Below are 22,737 nucleotides of genomic sequence, written 5' to 3' on the forward strand. Positions count from 1 at the left end.
AGGCCAAAAGTTATCGCACAACGGATTTTATTTCGTGAAAATTATATTGTTTTCAAAACTGGCTAAAATTTTTTGCTCTCCGAAATTGCTAACAATTTTAAATACACTCGCGAGCAACCAAATCGACTCAAGCCTTCACGGCGCACATATACATTGATTTTCCTAAAACGATAAATGGTAAATATAAAAGTGATATGTCATTCGAAAGCTGAAGAATTAGGCTTTCAATTAAGATCAATACCATAAAAAAAAACTAAGCGCAGATTTAATGACGCATTTTAATTGCCCGTCAGTGTTAATTACCTCATTAGGAATCCACGCCTTGCGCTACCTGATCCCGCTATAAAACCTTTCCACATCCGGTGTACCTTATCAGTCGCTTGTTGCAAGTTGACCGGTACACATCTCGTTGCATTGTATTCCTTGTTTTCGCAAACCCATGGATACCACACCAGAAGAAGCTGCTCAAGTTGTTGCCTTGCTGCAACAAGGGTTAAGTCAGCGAGCAGTCGCTGCCCAGCTCCACTTGAGCCAGTCTGCTGTATCCCGAGTATACAGACGGTTCCAAGAGACTGGTGCCTTCAATCGAAGACCAAGAACGGGCCGCCACCGCTGCACTTCAGAGAGAGACGACCGCTTCATTGTCTCAACCTCGCTGCGCAATCGACACCTTACGGGCGTTGATGTGCAGCAAGAACTGAGACGTGTACGACAAGTGGCTGTCAGCGAGTGGACAGTGAGAAGACGCTTGAAGGAAGCCAACTTGACACCAAAAAGACCTGCATCAGGCCCCAAATTGACTGCAGGCCACCGACAAGCGCGTCTTCAGTTTGCTCGAGAGCATCTCGATTGGAGCATTGCGCAATGGCGGTCGGTCCTGTTTACTGATGAGTGCAGAGTGTGTCTGCATGGCAGTGACAGGAGAGGCCGGGTCTACCGGCGTCCGGGGGAACGATTTGCCCAATGTTGTTTCGCTGAAACAGTAGCATATGGCGGCGGTTCCTGCATGATGTGGGCTGGTATTTCTCTAGAGGGAAAAACCGCACTTGTTTTCGTGCCTGGAGGCGGCCGAGGAGGCGGGTTAACAGCTGATCGGTACATCACCGACATTCTACTCGGTCATGTTGTGCCCTATGCAGAATTTGTCGGTGAAGACTTCGTGCTAATGCACGACAATGCCCGCTGCCACACGGCACGAGTCAGTCGGCAGTTTCTGAGAGAGAAGGAATTGCGCACGATGGACTGGCCTGCGCTCAGTCCTGACCTGAATCCCATCGAACACTTATGGGACGAGCTCAAAAGAAGAGTTCGGGCCAGGAATCCAGTCCCTGCAAGCGTGGACGAGCTGAAGACAGCTTTATTAGAGGAGTGGGACGGCATTCCTCAGGAAACTGTCAAAAAGTTGATAAGGTCTATGAGAAACAGGCTGCAGGCTGTAATTAGGGCAAGAGGGGGCAATACAAAGTATTGATTTAAATAAATAAATTTTTATCTTAACATTTTTTGTTTAATTTGTATAATACGATACCCATACCCTTTTTTCCTAAATTCCCGTTTTTCCTACAATTGCGTTCAGACATCATTTATTTCAAAAATGATGAATGGATTTCAATAATAATGATATCAAATTAAAGCTGACATCTTAAGCTTTTAAATGACATATCATTTTTATTATTTCTATTCATAATTTTACTTGTATTAATGTATGTTTGCGCCGTCAAGGCTTGAGTCGATTTGGTTGCTCGCGAGTGTAGTATATTGTCGAATACATAAATATGGGTTATTAGAATAGGCTAAACATTGAGTGATATGAATATGACGCATAAAACGACCGACCCAAGTAGAAGAATGGATTTACAATGTCCTGATAATGACTACCTGTGGGATAAAAAACACACGGTCACTCTGTATAATGCGTATTTATCCCACAGACGGCCGAATGGCGTAGTGGTTAGTGACCCTGACTACTGAACTAAATGAAGAACTATATGAAGGTACCCAGTATCCAGACATTGTGAAACATATCCTAACTAACAATTCCGTCGCAGTCACTCAAAAATAATGTTTCCAACACAGTAAATATTTATGACGGCGCATGCAGAATGTTCAATTATTCACATGCAATTTATTTTAAACATAAATTTTAATCCTGTCTTTGTTTGTTACATGTGCAGACAATGGAGATAGCATCGGTAAGTACCATTTTTTTTACATTTGTAATTTATTGTAAAAACGATCTCATTCCAAAAATTATTGAGTTGGATTTCGGAGGGATTTATAACCATTGAATGAAATAACCAACGTTAAATATCCCCGAGATTCAACACTAAAGGTTGCATAACTTTAAAACTACTGAACCGATTTTCATGAAAAATTGCGATTGTGTTGCTTCCCGGTGTAAAACTTTTAACCTTTTTTAGAACTCTTACTTGTATAAAAGTGAATTTTCTAATTTATTATTTTAGTACAACTACGGGTTTTCAAATACCAAAATAATAATACCAAGTCTAAATCATACATTGAAAATATGCAAAAAAAAAAAATTCAATGCGTCGTCAATTAAATTCAGAAACTGTTACAATTGTATTGTTATGTTAAAATTATCTCTTCCATCCAAAGGTTGTCTGGTAGAGATTGCTTTAAGCAATAACACCGCCTTTTTACACATTTTTTTTATATATAAGTTTTAATATTTCGATATTTTCTTTAATGATGCAAAAAATGAGTATTCTATTCTAACTGTAACAATGAAAGTAACAAGTACAATAAATGCAATTATACCTTTCCGTTGAACGAACACCACATTCGCAAGTTTAGTTGTAAAATTTTAATCCTACTTCCGCCTTCTAGGGGGCGCCTTAAGTAATAAGTAAGTAAGGAAAGTAACTTTAAATTTGTCGATGTAGGAGTGGTGTACGACTAAAGTACTTATATACACTCACGGGCAATGAAAAAGTTCCACTCACAAAATGCCAACACCAAACTACGCATTTTTTTTCTAACATTTAATAAAAAAAATAAACTAAATATAAACTATTTACAAAGTTGAACGTCGTATAAATTATAATCTAGGAAGGTAATTTAAGCGAATAAAAAAAATTAACAAAATATTACCATTTTTAGTTGGTAATATCCTGATGCTCTGTTAAATGTACTTCAATGTTGCAGAAGGCGTAATTTAGCTCTTTTCCGTTTAGGAGTAATTTAGTGTTTTTCGCAGTGGAACCTTTTCATTGCCCGTGAGTGTATAACTAAGTACAAAAGTGGTATTTAAAAATGGGGTTTAGTTATAGTAAGCCAAAAGGGGTATATATTTGCAACACCCTGTATTTTTACAGACAATATTGTTAAAATTAGAAAAAAAATATAGTTACGTGGTACCAGATAACCACTGACATAAGACTTTAAGAACATCCAGGGCTAACTTAACTAAATTATAATGATATATATAATATAATATTCTATAAATAATCGTTTCGAAAAGTTTTAAAATATATAATTTACTAGCTGTTCCTGCGAGTTTTTCTTCACCTTTATAAGTTTTCCAGGGTGTGTCAGCTGACTCCATACCAAATTTCATCAAAATCTGTTGAGCCGTTTTAACGGGAAGAATTAATAGACGAGTAATAGTCGGTCGAATGGCGTAGTGGTTAGTGGCCCTGACTGCTATGCCGAAGGTCCCGGGTTCGATTCCCGGCTGGGGCAGATATTTGTTTAAAGACAGATATTTGTACCCGGGTCTTGGGTGTTGATATTTATATTTAATATGTATCTCTATCTATATATTTGTGTAGATATATCAGCTGTCCGATAACTATAACACAGGCTCTGCCTAGCTTGGAGTCGGATGGCCGTGTGTGAGATGTCCCCACATATTATTACATACCTATTATTATTATAAACATACACACACATACTAACTTTCGCTTTTATAATAGTAGGATTGTAACTGCGACAAATTCCTACCTCTATGTCCCACGGCCGATGTCCCAAGCCTAACCTAAAATGTCTTTACCTATTTGCAATGTAAATTATATAATGTGATTATACATGCAAGCAAAATAACAGGGGAGCTGTATAAATTGTTTTAATAGCGCTGTTAGAGTAGAGCAGAGTACATCCAAGTACTTTAAAATACTTATTGTAGAAGAAATTTTAGTAAAATAATCCTTTTGGGGTAGGTTACCTACTTTTTTATGCATTTGTTTTCCGTTATAAAATAAAGTATAGTATTAAACTAAATTTAATAATAATAATATAATAATAATAATATAATATGTGGGGACATCTCACACACGGCTATCCGACCCCAAGCTAGGCAGAACCTGTGTTATGGGTGTCGGACAGCTGATATATCTACACAAATACATAGATACTAAATATAAATATCAACACCCAAGACCCGAGTACAAATATCTGTGTTTAAACAAATATCTGCCCCAGCCGGGAATCGAACCCGGGACCTTCGGCTCAGTAGTCAGGTCACTAACCACTACGCCATTCGGTCGTCAACTTAAATACTTTCAGTTAAGTAATAAATATGAGCAAGTTATGAAATCGTTACCTAACCGTTTAACTTGTTAATTTCCGTTTTATGGCAAAAACGCGCATAAAACCCCTGCAAAATTGGGCAGATCAAAGAAAAACCAACTTTTGACCGTTAATGTTTTCAGCAATTCAACACTTTGTGTAATTATCAGACCTTAAATAATTTATAATAGCGGTCTGTTTCAGCTATGGACGCTGGAGTTAGCCCCACAGTCGCCCCATGGGGTTTCAACTGCTGACCAAAAAGGCAATTAAGCACTTTGGAAATTAAATATTGAATGAACGGATAACGTTTTGGAGTTACGAAACTTGGCTTTTTAACTTCTTTTCTCGTCATACGTAATTAAAGTGGTTAATTAGAAAAAATCCTTCCTGGATAACCGCATTTTTAAGAAAAATTGGAGTAAAACTCAATAAAAATAAATAAACGCACTTTACTCTGAGGATTTAGATATTACTAATAGTATATACCATGTTTTATTCGCTTATTCCGTCCATAAAAGGATCGCCGTCATAATAGTTAGTTATAACCAATCAAGCTACTTTATACTTAATATTATCATATTTCATACTTTTTAGAGCCAAAATTTCTATAAGGTCAAGCGTGTTTGAATTTATCTTCTGTTTACAGAACTTCACTTTAGGTCCAAACCTGAAGTCCAACGAGTTTTAGCCTCTAGCTTCTGTTTCAAGTGCTTGGCCCTCTTTCATGGTTGCAGCATCCGGCCCTTTTAGCTGTAATTTAATAATTACAAGATACTTTTAAAGGGGAATTAAGTATATAATTTAAACCGGTGGTTAAAGATATGGCCTTCTCTGGCGTTGGACGGAAAATGAACGTGTTCTACGTTTGAATGATGTGGTAGTTGTGTTTTAAAGGAATATGGTATCATGAAAATCGCTCCTTATTATCAAAATATAAACTTCGTTTTAAAATGCCCAAATCTAAATTATTTTTATGCTAAACTGTTGAGCGAATAGTACAGACGTAACTGTAAAAAAATATTTTCCATAGAAACTATGTTGATGACGTACTTAGGGGTGTTATAAGTTTAACGTGTCTGTGCATTTGTGTGTGAGTATCTGTCTGTGGTAGCGTAGCTTCCAAGCGGCTGAACCGATTTTCGTTTTGTCTTTTAGGGTCATAGGTAATGTTACCCCGAGTGTTCTTAGCTACATTTTCAAAAGTATCGTTCACAATTTATGCGATTTTTAGTGTTCAATGTCAAGGATTTTAACGTTAGTTAGGTTAGGTTAATACACTCACGTACAATAAAAAAGTTCCACCTGCCCTATGCATCTGCCATTGACGTCCCATATTTCACCGGAACTTTTTCATTGCTTGTGAGACTTTCGTGTACTAATCATGGCTGAGTCTGTTGCCATTTGCTTCAGAACCATTATTATGTGTAGATATACCTACTAAGGTGTTAATCTATTAATAGGTTGAGATTAAGGGCTGATTGTTCAATGGTTAGATAAACGTTGTCTGAGGAATAAAATTGTAGCTGTCACTGTCTAATACAAACATTCAGTCGCGACAGCATCAGAATTCCTCAGATAACTTTTATCTGACTATTGAAAAATTAGCCCTAAGTTTAATTGTAGGGTAAGTTTTAAGTACATCTTTAAAGTGTATAATTTCGTCTGTGGCAATAAAGTATTTTTTTTTCTTTCGTTTTTTATCTAACTCATGTCACAGTTCTAAAATGAATACTACTATCTTCTCTCCCAGGGCGACTCCACATTCGAGACGGTCTCCAACTTCACGTTCGAGGCGACTCGCTTCGAGAACGGGCGGCGCTTCCGCTGCGAGGCTCTCAACGATGTCATGCGGGAGAGGAAGGAACCAGCTATTCATGCTACTAGGGAGCTGGAGGTCTGGTGTAAGTATGGCATACTTAAATGAAATTAAATGATGTATGGCATAAATGAAGTGAAATGAAATGGCGTAAGGTTTGAGATTCTCCTTTGTTAGCATTAGAGTTCCTTTCCACCAGGGATATGATGCAGGTATGCAGGTATGCCAATAATTTTACTTTACAAATTACTACCAATTATGACTCCTACGCTTCCATGTTTCGGACGGCACTTTAAGCCGTGAGTCCCGGTTGTTGCTTTGGCAGCAGTCGTTAAACCGAGTCAGAGGGCTTCGAGCAGCTTGAAAACATCTGAATCTGACAGTCAGGTTGCCCACTTACCTGACAACTCTCTCGACACAATCTTGCTTGGGATCCACCAACCCAAACCTTTAATAGCAACTTTATTTTTAATTAATTTTGAACGGTCAGCTGGAAAAGTTGCTATACACTTCTGTACCTTGTCAAACTGACGAACCGTCAATGCTTCAATGAATTGATAGGCGGTTTCAGATTGACAAGGAACAAAAGTGTATAGCTGCTTATGCAGCTGACTGTACCTACCTAGAACCTTTTATTTCAAGTGTATATTTTGCACATTCCAGACCCGCCGATAGTCCATGTGGAGCCGAGCAACGTGACGGTGGTGGAGGGCACCAAGATCCTGCTCAAGTGCAACTACGAGAGCAACCCCTCCTCGCTCACTGAGGTTATATGGTAAGACTCTATTTTACATTAGGTACATTAGAGCGGTGGTAGCTCAATCTGGTAAGCGCCCGCTTCTCACGCCGGAGATGGGGGTTCGAATACCGGCGCTGACACCTACCAATGAGTATTTTGGAATGCTTGTAATAGCTCGTACAGTGAAGGAAAACATCGTGAGAAAACCTGCACATCGAGATTCTAGATGTGTACCATAAGCGCATGGTACTCATTCAAAAACGGCGATACGGCTCGCGACCTATCACGTGTGTACAGTTTTGTGCCTGTGCAGGTGTGCAGCGAAAAGCGTCGTGTGGCTCGCTTTCAGAGATTACAGCCTTAAGAAAAAATCTATTTACAGCCTAAACGTTACCAATAATCAATAAGATTCTCTCGATCCTAAACATATTTCCAGCCTCTCCTTTCAAGAACCTTCGATACCTAAAACTCCTATAAGCACCATAACTTGCTGACTCCAAATACTTTCAATCAAACAACTGCCATAAAAACCTCGTCTTTAAAAATCCGCAGGTTCATAGACAACAAGCGCATCGACACCAACAACACGGCGCGCTATGAGGGCGGCTCCACGGACCAGCAAGCGCTCATCATCACCAAGTCCACTGGCAAGGACATGGGGAACTACAGCTGTCTGCTGGCGAACGCTGTGGGCAACGGGACCAGCGAGGGGACGATTGATGTTAATATTTTGTGTGAGTATAGGGTACTGGAGCCTTTTCCTTGAATTATCAGCAGAAAGTAAGATAAGCTTCTTGCAAGATTGCGTTTTGTTAGAGGCGCCACAATACTCTGAACTTGAATTTCTTCTCCTGATCTCCAAGTTTATAGGATGAAATTTTACCAACAAACACCAGTTTGTGAGTGAAAAATTAAGTGAATCAATAGGAGGCTAACCAACAACTACTCTCTGTTTAACATCTTCTGTCCAAGTGTTGAAAGCCATATATTTCACGTGTAGATTGTGTCGTATGTAACGAAAATCTGGTTGACCGGAGTGTACAGTGGTTATTACGCAGTCAGCTTGCCTTTCCAGTCTTGCACTTAGATATTGGGTGTTCAGCGTGGAGATTACAAAGTATTACAACAATAACCCTCAAGTGTTACAACAAGACTTTTTTCCTGCGCTGCATAATCTTACCACTATCTCTCTTATTCAAGCAACAAACCTTCTTCAACTCCACAGACAAGCCCAAGGTCTCCCTAACCATGTCGTCTCCATCTCCCATCCTCGAGACGGATCACAAGAACGTGACTCTGACCTGCGAGGTGGTCGCCGGGAACCCTCGTGTGCTGGAGGAGGTCATCTGGTACTTGGATGGAGAGGTCTTGAAGCATCTGCCTGAGTGCAACGGGACTGATGGTGAAGGTATGTGATGGTGGAAAAAGATCATCTTCAAAAGCCTGTTATCGTCCGTACGCTATGCGTTTCATGTAAAAGTATGTGAATTGGGGATTAGCAAAAAACTAAAATTTTAGTAGATAAATTGCCAGTGTCTCGTAATCTCCTAACCAGTTTAGACAAATACCGATTTCGACATCAAGATAGATAGATAGATAGATAGATAGAGTATTCTTTATTTGTACACACACACATAAAATAATTTTAACTACAAAACTTATATACTAACAAGCTTTTTGATTGAAACCAAAATTGAAACTGGGTCGGTAGGTTAGTAAATTTTCTGTCAATTTCGATTTTCATACGTTCATACGTTAGTAATAACTGAAAGTGCCTTTATTATCACGACTACCATTTTAATGGTATGCGAAATATTTAATATCAAGCTCATTCATACATCACATCAATATAACCCACTCATACATAATTTTCAATACAGATGAATGTTAAATATTATTCATTTACTGAATTCGCAACGGTCAATATGGTTTAATTATTTTAATGAAGGCCTTTGCCGAGTCCCAATTGTGAGAGAGTGCATACCTTTGGGTGTTTAACATTATTCTTGATTGTGTAAAATATTTTTAATTCATTGGACATTCAGAATGTATGTGGCTTATAAAATGTGCAGTGTGCATTATTGAATTGATTGCACGTTTGAAGAAAATAAAGTTGCAAATACTATTTATGTTGTGTTGATGATTGCAGTAATATGTGCCACTTCGTGACCCTTTGTAATAATCAATAAACTTTGCTCCTTAGTAGCGATCCGATCATAATCATCATCATTTCACCATACTCTGTTAGATCATTAACACCACTGTTACATCAAAACAAGGTATTAGTTGTTGACTTTTAACACATCTTTCAAGAATTTTATATTGAAATGGCGTATAATTTTATTTTAGATGACACTTACAAAGTAACAGGGTTGTTAATAATCTAAAAGACTATGGTGAAACTAAGCCATTTCAATTAAATTATTTCTCTGCCCCCAGACAACCTATGCAACGAGGTGGACCCGTCCATGCTGCTGCTCCAGGACACGACGAAGAGCTTCCACGGCAACTACTCGTGCAAGGGCAAGAACTCCGCCGGCTGGGGACCCGAGAGCAGGAAGACTGAGCTGGTGGTCTACTGTGAGTTTCTATTCTATTATCTTTTTCTTTTCTAGGAAATGGCTAAGGTTTCATACTTGGCAACTGCCGCATCGAACACTGCTTCAGTATTTAGCTGGATCCACATGTGTAGATTTGGTAGCGATGAATGTAATTAGCCACCCAGGCCATCTTAGCCTTGGATTTTTCTTCTCCTCCGCTTTAAGTTGAGACAAATTTCGGCACGCGCATGGACAATTCTCTGCAGTTTACTCACAATAAACCCTTCCCACATTCCAGACCCCCCCGGGCCGGCCAAGCTGACGTACTCTCCGTGGCGCGTGGTCAAGGGCAAGTCGCTGCTGCTGACGTGCAGCATACAGGAGACCGGGCGGCCTGAGGCTAACAGGTGAGTGTGTTTTAACTTCTAACTGGATATGTTGTATTTTATAGTCCTGCTACTGTAGCATTATGGACAGAATAGGAATCAATGATCCGATAATAATCCGATGCAAAGCATTGTTTTTAAATATGTCAAAGATCTATCAGATTTCTAAAAGTTCTGTCAGATTGAAATAAGAAGCTATGCTAAATAGGGTATTTTGATTTGCTAATTAACATTATACATATTTCAAAGCTTCTGAACTAACATTCTTCTTCATCATCTATCCCACTACTCCTCCGGGGTGTCTGGAGCTGAAAACAGGTGCTTCCATTTTTCTACAGGGTATACTAAGCCGAAACCTACGTGTGCAGCACCTAGTATACCCTTTTTGCAACAGCCTGTATATCAGTGGCCAGCACGTTGTGCTCTTTACCCTTCATTGACTGTTAACTGATAAGGTATTTCATAAAATTATATATTTCTCTCCAGATTCCGCTGGCACCGCGGCGGGCGGCTCGTCACCGACATCGTGGCGTCCAGCTGGCTGCTCGACCCCGTGTCTCTGGACCACCGGACCAACTTCTCCTGCCGAGGGTTCAATCTGGGCGGAGATGGGGACCCGTCTTATGTGTCTATTGATGTTATGGGTGAGTAATGGTGGAGTTAGAATCGTGCCTTGTGGAGAGCCATATTCCGGTAGGAATTGTACCTGTATTTATACAGAGTGTTGCAAAAATAGTGTGCTTAGCCGAAAGGGGTCATTCTGAAAAACCCTTTGCTCTACGACTTATGAGAATACGCGAATAAAAATATTGATGCTGCATAGAAGCTTTGATTGCCAAAAGCAAAGCTCACGCCTTGTGGAGAGCCTTATTCCGTTAGGTATTGAACCTGAATTTATACAGAGTGTTGCAAAAATGGTATACTAAGCCGAAAGGGGATCTATCTAAACGACTTTTAAAATATATTCGCGAAAAATATATAAATAAAAAATAAATAGCTTCTTTACAGAAAATTTATGATTACGTGACTTTTTTCTATAGAGAAGCAAATTTTAGTATACCAGTTTTGCAACACTCTATAAATATATACTCCCGACCCGTCTTACGTGTCCATTGATGTTATGGGTGAGTTGTGGTGGAGAGAAAATCGTGCCTTGTGGAGAGCCGTATTCTGCTAGGGATTGTACCTGTATTTTACAATATATCGTCTTTTGTGTACGTTGACCGATTCTTCAGCAAATGAGCTATCTGTGTTTAAATTTTCCTTCTGATCCATTTGTTTCGTTACATCTTCAATATTTTACTGTGTCTCTTTTACATACTTACATTCTAATTTATTTTTTATATTTCAGCGCCTCCAAGCTTCAAAAAGGCGATGAATCAATACAGCGGCGCTTTGTACAAGTCATCCGTAAGTTTCACTTATTTTACTACCTACACACAGTTTTTTTAAAACGGGAAATATATCAAGTCAATCAAAATCATCTTCTGACTTATCTACCCTTTTCATCTGATCAAACTTCAACTGTTGCCAAAATTCAATCCTTTCAAAACACACAACTCAATTAATTTTGTCAATGATTTCTCAAAACTCTTTATAACTCTTCCAGAACATATCGCTAACCTGCACAGTAGAGTGTGCTCCGCTCTGCAGCGTGCAATGGCTGAAGAACGGAGAGGTCATCGACCCGGAGAAGACTGATAGGTACTACGTGGTGGAACGCAAGATCGAACCTCAAGTTAACAGGAACGACTTTGAGGCTACAGAGAGCACTTTGGTAAGAAAGAAGGCCTTTCATCACACTAGAGTAGAGGAAGTTTAAAATACGGATTAGCGAAATTCAATTTAATTTACATGCAATCACAATGTGCAAAAGAAAGGAGGCCTGGTAAATCAGCTAAGCAATAAAAAAAACTAAAGAACTTATGGTGACTGCCACAAAAATACTTCTTCTCATTTTAGAGATTCGTTAAACTTCATAATCGTTGTGTCGTTCAATAAATAATTAAGGCTCTTAGATTATTTTCTACAGAGTATTGTACAAGGGGTATATCCAAAAGGGGGTGACTCTGGGAGTCATTCTGAACAAATTTTCAACATTACCAAAGGTTAACTGGTAGAAAGTGCTACTAGCATTAAGTTCGCCTTTGTAGCAATTTACTTTGTGCAATAAAGAATTTAATAATAATAACTTTTGCAAGAACTTGTATAAGTAGGTTTATGTTATTTGTATTTCTCCCCTCAGTACTGGAACATGACAGCGTGGCCGGGCCACGTGCTGGGCCGAGACGACACGGCGCGCTACATGTGTCGCTCGTCGCGCAACGACGCCGGCCCGGGCGTGAATAGCACTACGAAGTTTGCTGTTGAGTGTGAGTTGGTTTTGTTCTGCTGTTTCTCTTAAGTTTTTGATGTCTAGGTTTTTTACGTGTGACCTGATACGATCAATAACCAATTTTACTGCTGAAAGGTTAAGGAACATTGTATTACTGAAGGTCACAATAGACTAATATGGATTAATAGCAATTTGGTGGTTTAACGCAATTGTGGCGTCACTGGGCTTACACAGATTCCGCCAAAGTATCACAGCTCACCTCCAAGGGTCAGAAAGCTTTTGAGCCATTTAACTGATGAACTTTACTTTGTGTTTTCAGATGAACCAGAAAACATCACGGTCACTCCAACAGTGGTGCAAGTTATTGAGACTGAGATTCCCGGCAAAGTCGTCTGTCAAGCCAGGTAAATAAATGTGAAAAGTGACTTAAACTTTTCTTTTAAAAGGGTTATTTTCATTTAGGGCCAGTTTTTTGATCCGTGGTCAACTTTAACCATTAGTCAACTCACTTGTCAAGCATGACAGCTGCATACAAATTTGAGCGGTTTTTAACTAATGGTCGCCATTTTTGACCAATGGTTGAGTTAACTAGGGATCAAAAAACTGGCCCTTATTCTAGGATATTTTGCTTAACTTTGTGGATTGTTATGCAGGTTATGCTTGAGGGTCTCACCACAAAAGTGGTAGAATCTTTTCATCATAGTATACATAGATCATTCAAAACTGTACTCTACGTTTACTGTGTGCTCTGCGACTACTTAAATCTTTCCTTTAACACGCTGCATAACTTCTTCAACAGCGGTTTTCTCTCTCCCCTACATTGATATTATAGTCTAAGTTTTCTTTTACAGATTTTCTATAACATCACATTCTATTTCTTCTTCCGCAGCGGCTTCCCCGTCCCGTCCTACTCGTGGCGCCGCCAGTCCCCCTCCAAGTCTACCTCCAAGGAGCACTCCAACTCCTCGCTGGTGCTGTCCAGCTCCAACACGCTCTTACTGCCGCCGGCTCAGAGGAAGGACGCCGGGAACTACGTGTGCGAGGCGTATAATAGACATGGGGCTGTCAGCACTAGCGTGTTTGTTGATGTGCTGTGTGAGTATTGATGTTTTGTTTTCACAAGACGTATATAGCGTATAAAACGCTGCTATTGTTCATAATCACCAGATTTTTACTAAGTAAGCTTTTGAGCGATTCAACATCATCATCATTCTCTAATAATGCACTGATAGACAGACGCCTCTTCCAAGGAGCACCAAAGGTTGCGGTTAATACTTGGGAAAAATTTTACACGACAAAATAAGAGGACTGTCTGAGTCTAGAAAAGTTGAGTGGATGAATAGACAGACTTAAATACTTATAGACTTTAAAAAATATTATATTCAGGGTTACATTTTTTTGGAGTTTATGTCATCCTTCATCAAATTTTGTTCAACAGTTTAAAATACACTGAATACTTAATAATATTTTTATTAATTCGATCCCACTTGCAGTTGTCCCTGAATGTGGAATCAAGCAGATAGAGCTGGACGGCTGGCAGGTGCTTCAGTGCTCGGCGCATGCCAACCCGAGCGAGGTTAGTATATCATCAACATAAAACTCTGAATCATCATCATAATATTGATATATAGTTCATTGATTTAATGAATGTTTTTTTCATTTGCACAAAAACTATTTACAAAATAAAAACAAAATTGACGATTAACTTAACTAATTCATGAAAATATGAGTCACTACTAGGTATTTCATTACAGGCTGTCGCCAGATCAAAGATGTCATTTTGCAATATATTTATGGCACTTGCACATAAGATAAACACTCTCATCTTTCTTATGTGCTTTTTAGGTTAGGTAAAGATGTAAGTATTAAATAATACGGTACATTGATGGACAATTTCTTTCCAGGTGTCTTTCACGTGGAAGCTAAAGAACGACAACGACAGTCTAACCGACGAGAAGATCTGGAAGAGTGGACAGCAGAGCTACTTGCGCCTCAGCGAGAGTGTCGACGTCTACAGAACATACCTCTGCTATGCCAACAACTCTGTCGGCATTTCGAGGGCTTGCGAACGAGATATACCAGGTAAGAATTTAAATTTATTGGAAATAACTTACAACTTAAGTATGTAATCTTTTAATGTTCAATCACTGATACTAAACTTCTATCAATGAAACACACAATCAGAGACAGTGTGAATAAATAACATTTCCTGAGATAAATACCAACTGTAAATACTGTAAATTAAAATACTAAAACAAAATCTTATTTCTTCTTAGCCAACATGGAAAGTTATGGTAAGTTACTACGTAAAGAGTTTGGGCTTTTTTGGAGAGGAGACATAAGTAGGCTGCATTTTTTATGATAAAACAAATTTAGCACTTTGCTCAGCTGCACTTTTGGGGAAGAAACGCTTGTCGCTGTACCTGGAATTTGAAAATGCATTGTTTTTTGTCCGTCCATTTTCGTCTGTCCGTCCATCTTTATTATCGTCACTCAAAATACATCGGGAAAGTAAATTTATGCTCAATAATTTTCAATTTGAATAGTACTCAATGATGGTGCAACGCAATCCGCGATTGGAAACCAATTGATTAATGCTTCAAGATCAATATACAATTTTATTGTGCTACAAATTATCCATAAGGTTTGTGTTGCTTCTGAGCTTCAATAGAAAATCTTGAATTATCTTCCTTAGTATTTCCAAAATTGAATACCTACCTAGAGAAAAAGAAAACGTTTTCAAATCAACTCAGGCTAGATCAGTTAATAACTAAAGACTATCTATCTAAGGAGAAAATCCATCCCGTATGCAGCAACCTTCGCACAATTCACATTTGACCTATGTCTAAATCTGTTTCTACTTCTACAGCAACACCAAAAGTCTGGTGGCGTGACCAACAGCAGTTGATTCTGTTCGGAGGGATCGCTCTGGCGGTGCTCGTGTTGACTGTGATCCTCTGCATCATCATTATCTGCGTCTGCAGGCGGATGCGGGCAAAATCTAAATGTAAGTTATTTTTTTCATTAACAGTCTTTTACACACGCGAGCTATGAAAAAATTCCACATGGAAAATTCTGATTTCTGATACCAAATAGCCTCAAGGTTTTAACCATTTCATTAAAATTTGAACAGAATATTCTGATGCGCTAAATGCATACTTTAAATATTGACCACGGCGTCATTAAGCAAGCCTTTTCCGTTTTGGAGTAATTTGGTACTTTTCTCACTGGAATATTTTCATTGTTGGCTAGCGTAGTTGGCGATAGGTACTAGTATGTTTCCTCGTTGTTCGTTAAGTGTAGTTGTTTAACTGTTGTTTGTTTTGTTTCATTTCATTGCACCGTATCGAATCATCATTATAATGACTATCAATATTTTACTAATTAATAACTCAAATCATATACTTGAATTCATTGTTTCGTATTGCAAGATTTTATAATGCCTTCTTGTTTAGTTTCGTTTGTTGCATTAAGTATTAAGTCTAATTTATGTTTGAAAATGTTTTGATTTCGTACTAATTTCGTTTGTTTTCTAATTATTTTCCCGGAATGCCGCTAACCCGCACTAATACGTCACGGATACCGTCAATAACACATAACATCGTCGACATATAGACAATAACCCTCTGGAGCTAGAAGAGCGAGAAAAGTAAGTTGTTGTTTTTTGTGGATTATTATCATGTTTTTCTCAATTTTAATTTTAATAATATCGAATGTTCCTTTTTTCTTGTGCTCTGTCTTAAAACAAATGAAAGTGAGTAGGTATCATAGTAGTTACAGAAATTAAATTTGATTTCTTAAAACTTTATTATTGTGTTGAAAAGACAGAGTGCAGGATAAAAGTATGCAGACACCAACTATTTTCCCTTTATCATAATATTTATATTCCATATTCACATTTTATAGTATTGTACTAACATTACCTTTATTTTTAGTTCTTCTGAACTTTAACACTATCTTTATTTATTCATTAGCTATGTATTTCACAAATTTTATTTGTAGTTATTGAACATTTTGAACTATTTATTTTATGTTGTCAATATCATTATAGTATTAACTAATTATATACTTAGCCCCCATTAGATAATAATATTTAGCTTTGTAGGGCATTCAATAGTAAAACATAGCTACTTGCCCTAATACATCAACTTTCAACTCTCGTCAAATGTCAAGGTCATACTAATAATGAATACTAAAGGTTACGTGGCAAATTTTCAGCTACGCCATTGGTCCGAGCAGACTCGTGGCACACTTTGTCTATGCCTCCGTCCAGGTCCCCCCTCGTAGTTCCCATGCCGAGATAAACGTCACGCAAAGGTTATAATGAACTGTCAAAATTGTAAACGTCACTTTGAGTTTTCGCCTGTACTTTTGCCAATGTCGATTGTCCAGTTTTTGTGTGCTTGGACCAATGGTTTTTTAGAAGTTTAGGTTTTTTAAACTAATAGTTTAGTGGCATGCTTTAGAATTAACTATGCAATCCATTGAAATGCCTTCTTTTATTTTTCCAAAAATACTAATACAAAAGTATTTAATACTTCTGTATCTTACTTAACTTTGAAATTAAGATATTTGACTTTTATGTTTATACTAACAAGTATTTTTCTAAAAATATACAATATTCCTGTATAGGTTCCTAACAGCATTAACACCCGATGTACTAAGACTGACAACTATCAATACAACAGGTATTTTTACTAACAAAATACTTATTTTATGTATATTGTCAAACGTGCGTGGAGAATGCTTTCTTAGCTGTGCAAGTTGAAGTCTTTGTTTAAAAACGTTATTTCTATCTATATCGACCTCTCAATATCTTCAAAACGATATATCTTTCACTTCTGTTAACTCTTGAAGCGTCTAACATCCCGAACCTAACAAACCCGAACATAAAACTTAATGATTAGTGACTAGCTGGAACTCATGAAGAGGTTACAGGTTTATACTTAAGTATTTTATTTCTTTTTGAAATAGTACCTACCTCATAATTACAAACAAGGACTTCAACAATATTCGGCATTATTTTGGCGCTACAGTGTATGATTTTTGCTACTAGATTTGATTGTATCACGTGAGCTAATAAAATTTGTAGATTTATTCAAAATTTTGGAAATTTTGTTGCATGAAGAATTATGTGAAACCGAAAGCATTCTTCTAGATATGCACCGTTTTCTTTGGAGAAGTTTTATAGTGTGAGCTATTTATGTACGTATATTTACATTAACAGTTCAGTAATTGTGTCATTTACCTAGTATCAACGTATTATCAGTATTTTACATAAATCCTTAAATTTTATACGAAATATTATTATTTAAGTAGATTTACAAACATACCATTGTAAATCCATCACAGAACATAAATATTATTTATATACATATAAGTTTATAGTTTTAGTTAGTTTCATTTCATTGCATGAATTAACTTTTTGTTTTATTTTCATTTTTTAAACAGTCCGGATGGTAGCTGTATAAATGAGGTTTCAATTGCTCAGTCTATCATATCTCAAGCATTGCCAGCTTTGTCACCTCGGCTTAACTTGACATTTAGTCCACACAAGCCTTCAGACAAAACCAGACTAGTTGACAACACAAACTACTCACAAAGCAACTTGGAAATGAGCAAATTTAACTTGACCAATGAGATTCCGGTTACAAGTAGCTTACAAGCCAATCTTTCACAATTGCAAGCAACAATTGATGCTAGTCAAAGTAAAAATGAAGAAGCAAATCAGTCTGAATGTAAAACTGACGAAACTAAACAACAGACAGTGGTAACACCAAATAAGTGGCCGTTGAAACCTGGGGTGCTCGTTCATGTTAATTCAAATCATACATTGAGTCCGAAAAATCAAGCTAGACTTCAAACTATTGCCAAAACAACCAATGATGAAGTTAATGATCAAGAAGACGCCAATCTAGGCCTACTCGAAAGAAACAGGACTAATAAAGATGAAGACACGGAACAAAGTGGCTGCACCGTGGAATATGCAAAGATAAATAAGCAGAGAAAGCAACCAAAAAATAAAGTTACTGATATTCTAAAGAATTTAAGAAAAAAATATTCAGATTCTGATGATGAAAGCGGAAAATATAAGAAGATAAACAAAAGTAACAAACGAGCAGTGTCATTAGTCAATATGAACAAGTCTGGTTACATGGTTCCCAAAAACAGATTAAAATCGTTTTTCCAAAGTGAAACTCCAAACGTTATAGTTACAGAAGGAGGTAGTTATTTATTTCTTTTTTTAATTATTTGTTTCCATATTACACATACATACTTTATCATATACATCAGTTATTCAATCACTATGTTCACGTCCTACATATTTACTTACTTCTTTAAGAAATATATAAATGTTTATACTATTTTTTAATTACTATGATTGCTTAGATAGTAGAGTGTCATAAACTGCAAATATAAAGCTTGTGCATGTTTTTTATGTTTTTGTGTTTCTAATTTGCTTATTGCATGTGTTTTTTAGTTGTTACCTTTAAACGGCCAGATAAAATGGCTTTGGCTAGTGTACACGTAAAACCTTTACAAAACGAGACTCCAACAATACAAGAAGGAACGAGAAAACGGAAAAAGCCTGGTGACAGTAAGTTTGCACGATAATTGAATTCTATAAGTCTCAACTTTATATGTATGTATTGCTTTTAAACCCAATTTTAAAATATCAACGTTAAATGACCATTAATACCTAGTTGAGGCCCTTTTAAAATGTTGGTCTTATAAAAAAAAAACCTATTCGTGGTTTCTCAAAACTAGCAACATCAATCAACAAATCAACAATTACATCATCTAGATAAACTAATCGTAACATTCGTTAAATTTCCTCAGGCCCACCCACGAATGGCGTAGATAGTGCAGCGAACGGGCAACTCGGAGCAGACAATCCTGGTCTGTACGAGAATTTGCCGTTCCACGGACTTCAACAAGCACCGAATAAGGTAAAATTCACCATAATAATAGGCATTGTTAAATGCGCTGTGTTCATATCAAAATTATGTTAAAACATTAAAAGTGCATTCGTTGTGTTGTTGTGATCAGTCATATACAATTTTGCTATACTGATATAATTGTTTGATATCAAGCTGTTGTTAATAAAAATATTAATTATCCAATTGATCAACAATATCACTGGTATAAATCCAGTTCTTGTTTTGTAAGTGCTTATACCAGTATTGCAAACTATTTAAATTAACATATACACACATCGTGTTTTTTGTTTGCTTGTTTTATTGTTTTAACTTTTATTTTTATTCTTTTCATGTTTTGTTTTGGATTTTTTAACAAAGCCCGTACAAGCTATCCAACCGAGAGTTGTCGACACAAGGAAAACTGCTGATGGGATTGAAGCTTTACAAAAACAACTGACTACTAACCCGTCCTTTACACCAAGGATCGTGTCGTGTCCACCTTTTGTGCAATCTCCTTTATCGTATCAAGTGGGATCACCATCAAGTTCTCAATATTCATATGGAATGCCGGTAATTTCACCGATTCAACCAATGTATCCAGCATTACATCAAACGGTGTTATTAAACGCTTGTCTGCCACCAATGCAGCCATCTTTTTTAAAGCAATTTCCAACTATTGATGAAGAAAGTGAACCAGAGACCCGAAAGTTTGCATCTCTGAATACTAGAAACAGTAAAAAGCCGCAACGGTTTCAATCGATGCGAGCCATCAGAAAGAGAAATATAGAGAGATTCTATCCAAATACGGAATACGGTGAAAATTTCAATGAGATTAACAATAATAAAGATAACCAAGATAATTCCGATAGAGAACATGGTATTTACGCAAACTATCCTGCATTCCTAAATGGGAACACTAATATTAGTGGAGTGGAAGTGTTTGAAAATTTAACTGACTCTATACAAGTATGTGAACTACCCGATGAATCAGTGAACTTATCAACCGAATCTTTAAATCGGCCTGTGCCTGCTCCACGAACTAAAATAACACCTTATTCCTCTCCAACCAAGACTGACCATGTTTACATGAATTTGTCAATGCCCTTGATAAATACGACAAAATTCTTTAAGTCCCATGATGTCATAGATGCTCCAGTGAGACCTTCAAGGTCTGTAAATGACTTATCAAAGCCCATAATGACTTTGCCGAGAAGAAAAACCAAAGATGACGAAGAGAAAAAAATACCTCCTCCAGTTGCTAAGAAGCCAGGTATTGAAAAAGCTGAAGCAAGTATTCTTGATGAAGACGCAAATGATGAAAATGAGGATAACAACGATGATAAACCAGTCTTGACGAAACCAAATATTATAGGAGCTACACCAAAGAAAAATACATCAATTATATTGCCTTCTACCTCTTTAGTGAAATCAGTTGATGATTCATTAAAAGCTGGATCGAAACAAATGAACAGAGTTGGTTTACCAGTCCGTCAAGTTATCTTACCGGATAAAACTTTGAAAATACCAAAGCTTCAAGAAAAATCTGTACCAAAGAAATCATTAGTACGTCGTAGCAATTCTGTACAAAGTAATTTAACTGTTTCGTTGGATAGTAGACAGTTTCAGGTATAACTTTTGTTTGCTTCTTTCATGCTTTTCTGTTTTTCATTATTTCATACTTGCCTTACCCACTAACTGCTTGTCTGACTAACATTGCTCATGTTTCCACTTTCAGGATACTAACATACTTCAGCAGCAATACCTTCAAAAACACAATCACTTTGTAAATTTAAACTCCAAAGGCAAAAACAAAAAGAATTTCCAGATACCACTGCAAAAAAATCACAGCTTTTGTTATTTTCAGCCAGTAAGAGTAGATAAACGAATACCCGTAGATCAAGAGAGAATGTATAACAACACAATTGGACCTCTCATCTATCAACCAGCTGACGTCCAATATTACACTAAGACCCTCAATAGAAGTAGAGACAAAAATGAACAAAAACTAAGTAGGCTTAAGAAGTCCGAAAGTCTCCGGGAAAAGTTATCTTGTGTAGGAGTATACGATCATTATCAAAAGCCAGATTACCCTGAACAGGACTGTAGTGAGCCCGAAAGAAGATCCTACCTACAACTACTGAAGGGCAACTACATATCGAACTCAACAAGAAATCTAGGCCCAGAGTTCTACAATCCAAACTACAACAAAACTCTAAGAGAAGACAGAAATAAAGAGTCAAAGCATAAAAAACTAGTTTATGCAGATTTAGCTTTAGGTAATCATAATTTAAAATTTAAAAATACAGTAAACTCTAATAGACATTTGTATGATACTTATTCGATACCAAATGCGGATGAATCTAACCGAGAGCCTAACCAAGTTAGTAACACAAATCAAAGAAAAAGCAGCCACGGCCAGCCGCGGAGCGAATATGCGACGCTGAAATTCAACGAGATAGACGTTTGAAGGTGAGCTTGCTTTTGTGCATCAATAACACTAATCTTAACACTTTCAGCTACCGTATCACCACTGACACATTAGCAATCAACAATCTTTAAGCAAGGTTCAATCCATACATGGGATTGTCGATTGCTAATGTTTGGTGGTGGTAACCCACAGGTAACGTTATGTCTGATTTTGGATCTTTTGAACCTTATTTACGTTCAAAACAATGTGTCCCTAATATAATTCGAATGAAATAAATTGTAGAAATCTTTTAAGTACCAATAAGTAGTACTAAATTCCAACTCTATCTACCTAGCTTTAATTATTTTGGTAAAATTATTATTCCCCCATTTAGTGATTTCAAAAAGCTTTATGCTTTAACAATCTTGGCTTTGATGATAGTCAGTTATAATTGGATCCTATCCAATGGAAATGAAGCTTAAATTTTGGGCATGTTGTGATGTGACGTTTTTGTTTTCTATTTCTAGGCGTTTACCAAGAGCGACACATACATATTTTAGAAGGTAATTAAATCTTTTCAAAATTTCTAACTACAATTTAGTTTGGCTTTTAGTGGTTTTTATCTTAATTTCTTTAATAGCTAGGTACAAATATAAGAACGTCTGCTTACTACTCTAAGGTGATATAGTTAAGGATTTAATCATAATCAAAATCGAGGCTTATGAATGAAAAGGTTTTACAAATTACTCTAACACTTACCATAAAATTTGTAGACTTGGCTTTTCTTATCTTCTCTAATTAGGTACTCAGCCACTAATAACAGATTAACAAAGTTTACAACCACCAATAATTAAAGCTAGATAGTAAAAAATACAAACAATCTAGAAACTTCCGTAGACAACATTAGTTTGGCAATCAAGAAAGCTGTAGGAGACAAAAAAAAAACTTCAAATTTGTTTTTTTTTCCACAGCCGTTCCAACTGGATGATCAGCTGATCTACGCTGATGCAGACCTGAAAGACTACGGACCTATTAACTACAAGGCAGCGTCAATCTACTCA

General features: G+C 37.1%; 1 protein-coding gene across 1 annotated transcript in view; it reads left to right on the forward strand.

Moving 5' to 3' along the window:
• The window catches only part of LOC105393096 (hemicentin-2), a 417,028-nt gene extending 394,291 nt beyond the window's left edge, over positions 1–22,737 (forward strand). Inside the window, exons 8-28 of the mRNA XM_048632261.1 lie at positions 2,175–2,192; positions 6,284–6,434; positions 7,013–7,124; positions 7,641–7,822; positions 8,314–8,496; positions 9,528–9,668; positions 9,927–10,035; positions 10,501–10,658; positions 11,366–11,424; positions 11,624–11,791; positions 12,260–12,386; positions 12,669–12,753; positions 13,239–13,444; positions 13,843–13,925; positions 14,254–14,431; positions 15,219–15,356; positions 19,190–19,299; positions 19,648–20,895; positions 21,005–21,738; positions 22,204–22,239; positions 22,648–22,737. Coding sequence (XP_048488218.1) covers positions 2,175–2,192; positions 6,284–6,434; positions 7,013–7,124; positions 7,641–7,822; positions 8,314–8,496; positions 9,528–9,668; positions 9,927–10,035; positions 10,501–10,658; positions 11,366–11,424; positions 11,624–11,791; positions 12,260–12,386; positions 12,669–12,753; positions 13,239–13,444; positions 13,843–13,925; positions 14,254–14,431; positions 15,219–15,356; positions 19,190–19,299; positions 19,648–20,895; positions 21,005–21,736 — 4,188 coding nt within the window. The 3' untranslated portion in view covers positions 21,737–21,738; positions 22,204–22,239; positions 22,648–22,737. The remainder of the gene's footprint in view (positions 1–2,174; positions 2,193–6,283; positions 6,435–7,012; positions 7,125–7,640; positions 7,823–8,313; positions 8,497–9,527; positions 9,669–9,926; positions 10,036–10,500; positions 10,659–11,365; positions 11,425–11,623; positions 11,792–12,259; positions 12,387–12,668; positions 12,754–13,238; positions 13,445–13,842; positions 13,926–14,253; positions 14,432–15,218; positions 15,357–19,189; positions 19,300–19,647; positions 20,896–21,004; positions 21,739–22,203; positions 22,240–22,647) is intronic.

Source organism: Plutella xylostella, chromosome 31 (assembly GCF_932276165.1).
Source record: "Plutella xylostella chromosome 31, ilPluXylo3.1, whole genome shotgun sequence".
In the NCBI taxonomy this organism is placed as follows: domain Eukaryota; kingdom Metazoa; phylum Arthropoda; class Insecta; order Lepidoptera; family Plutellidae; genus Plutella; species Plutella xylostella.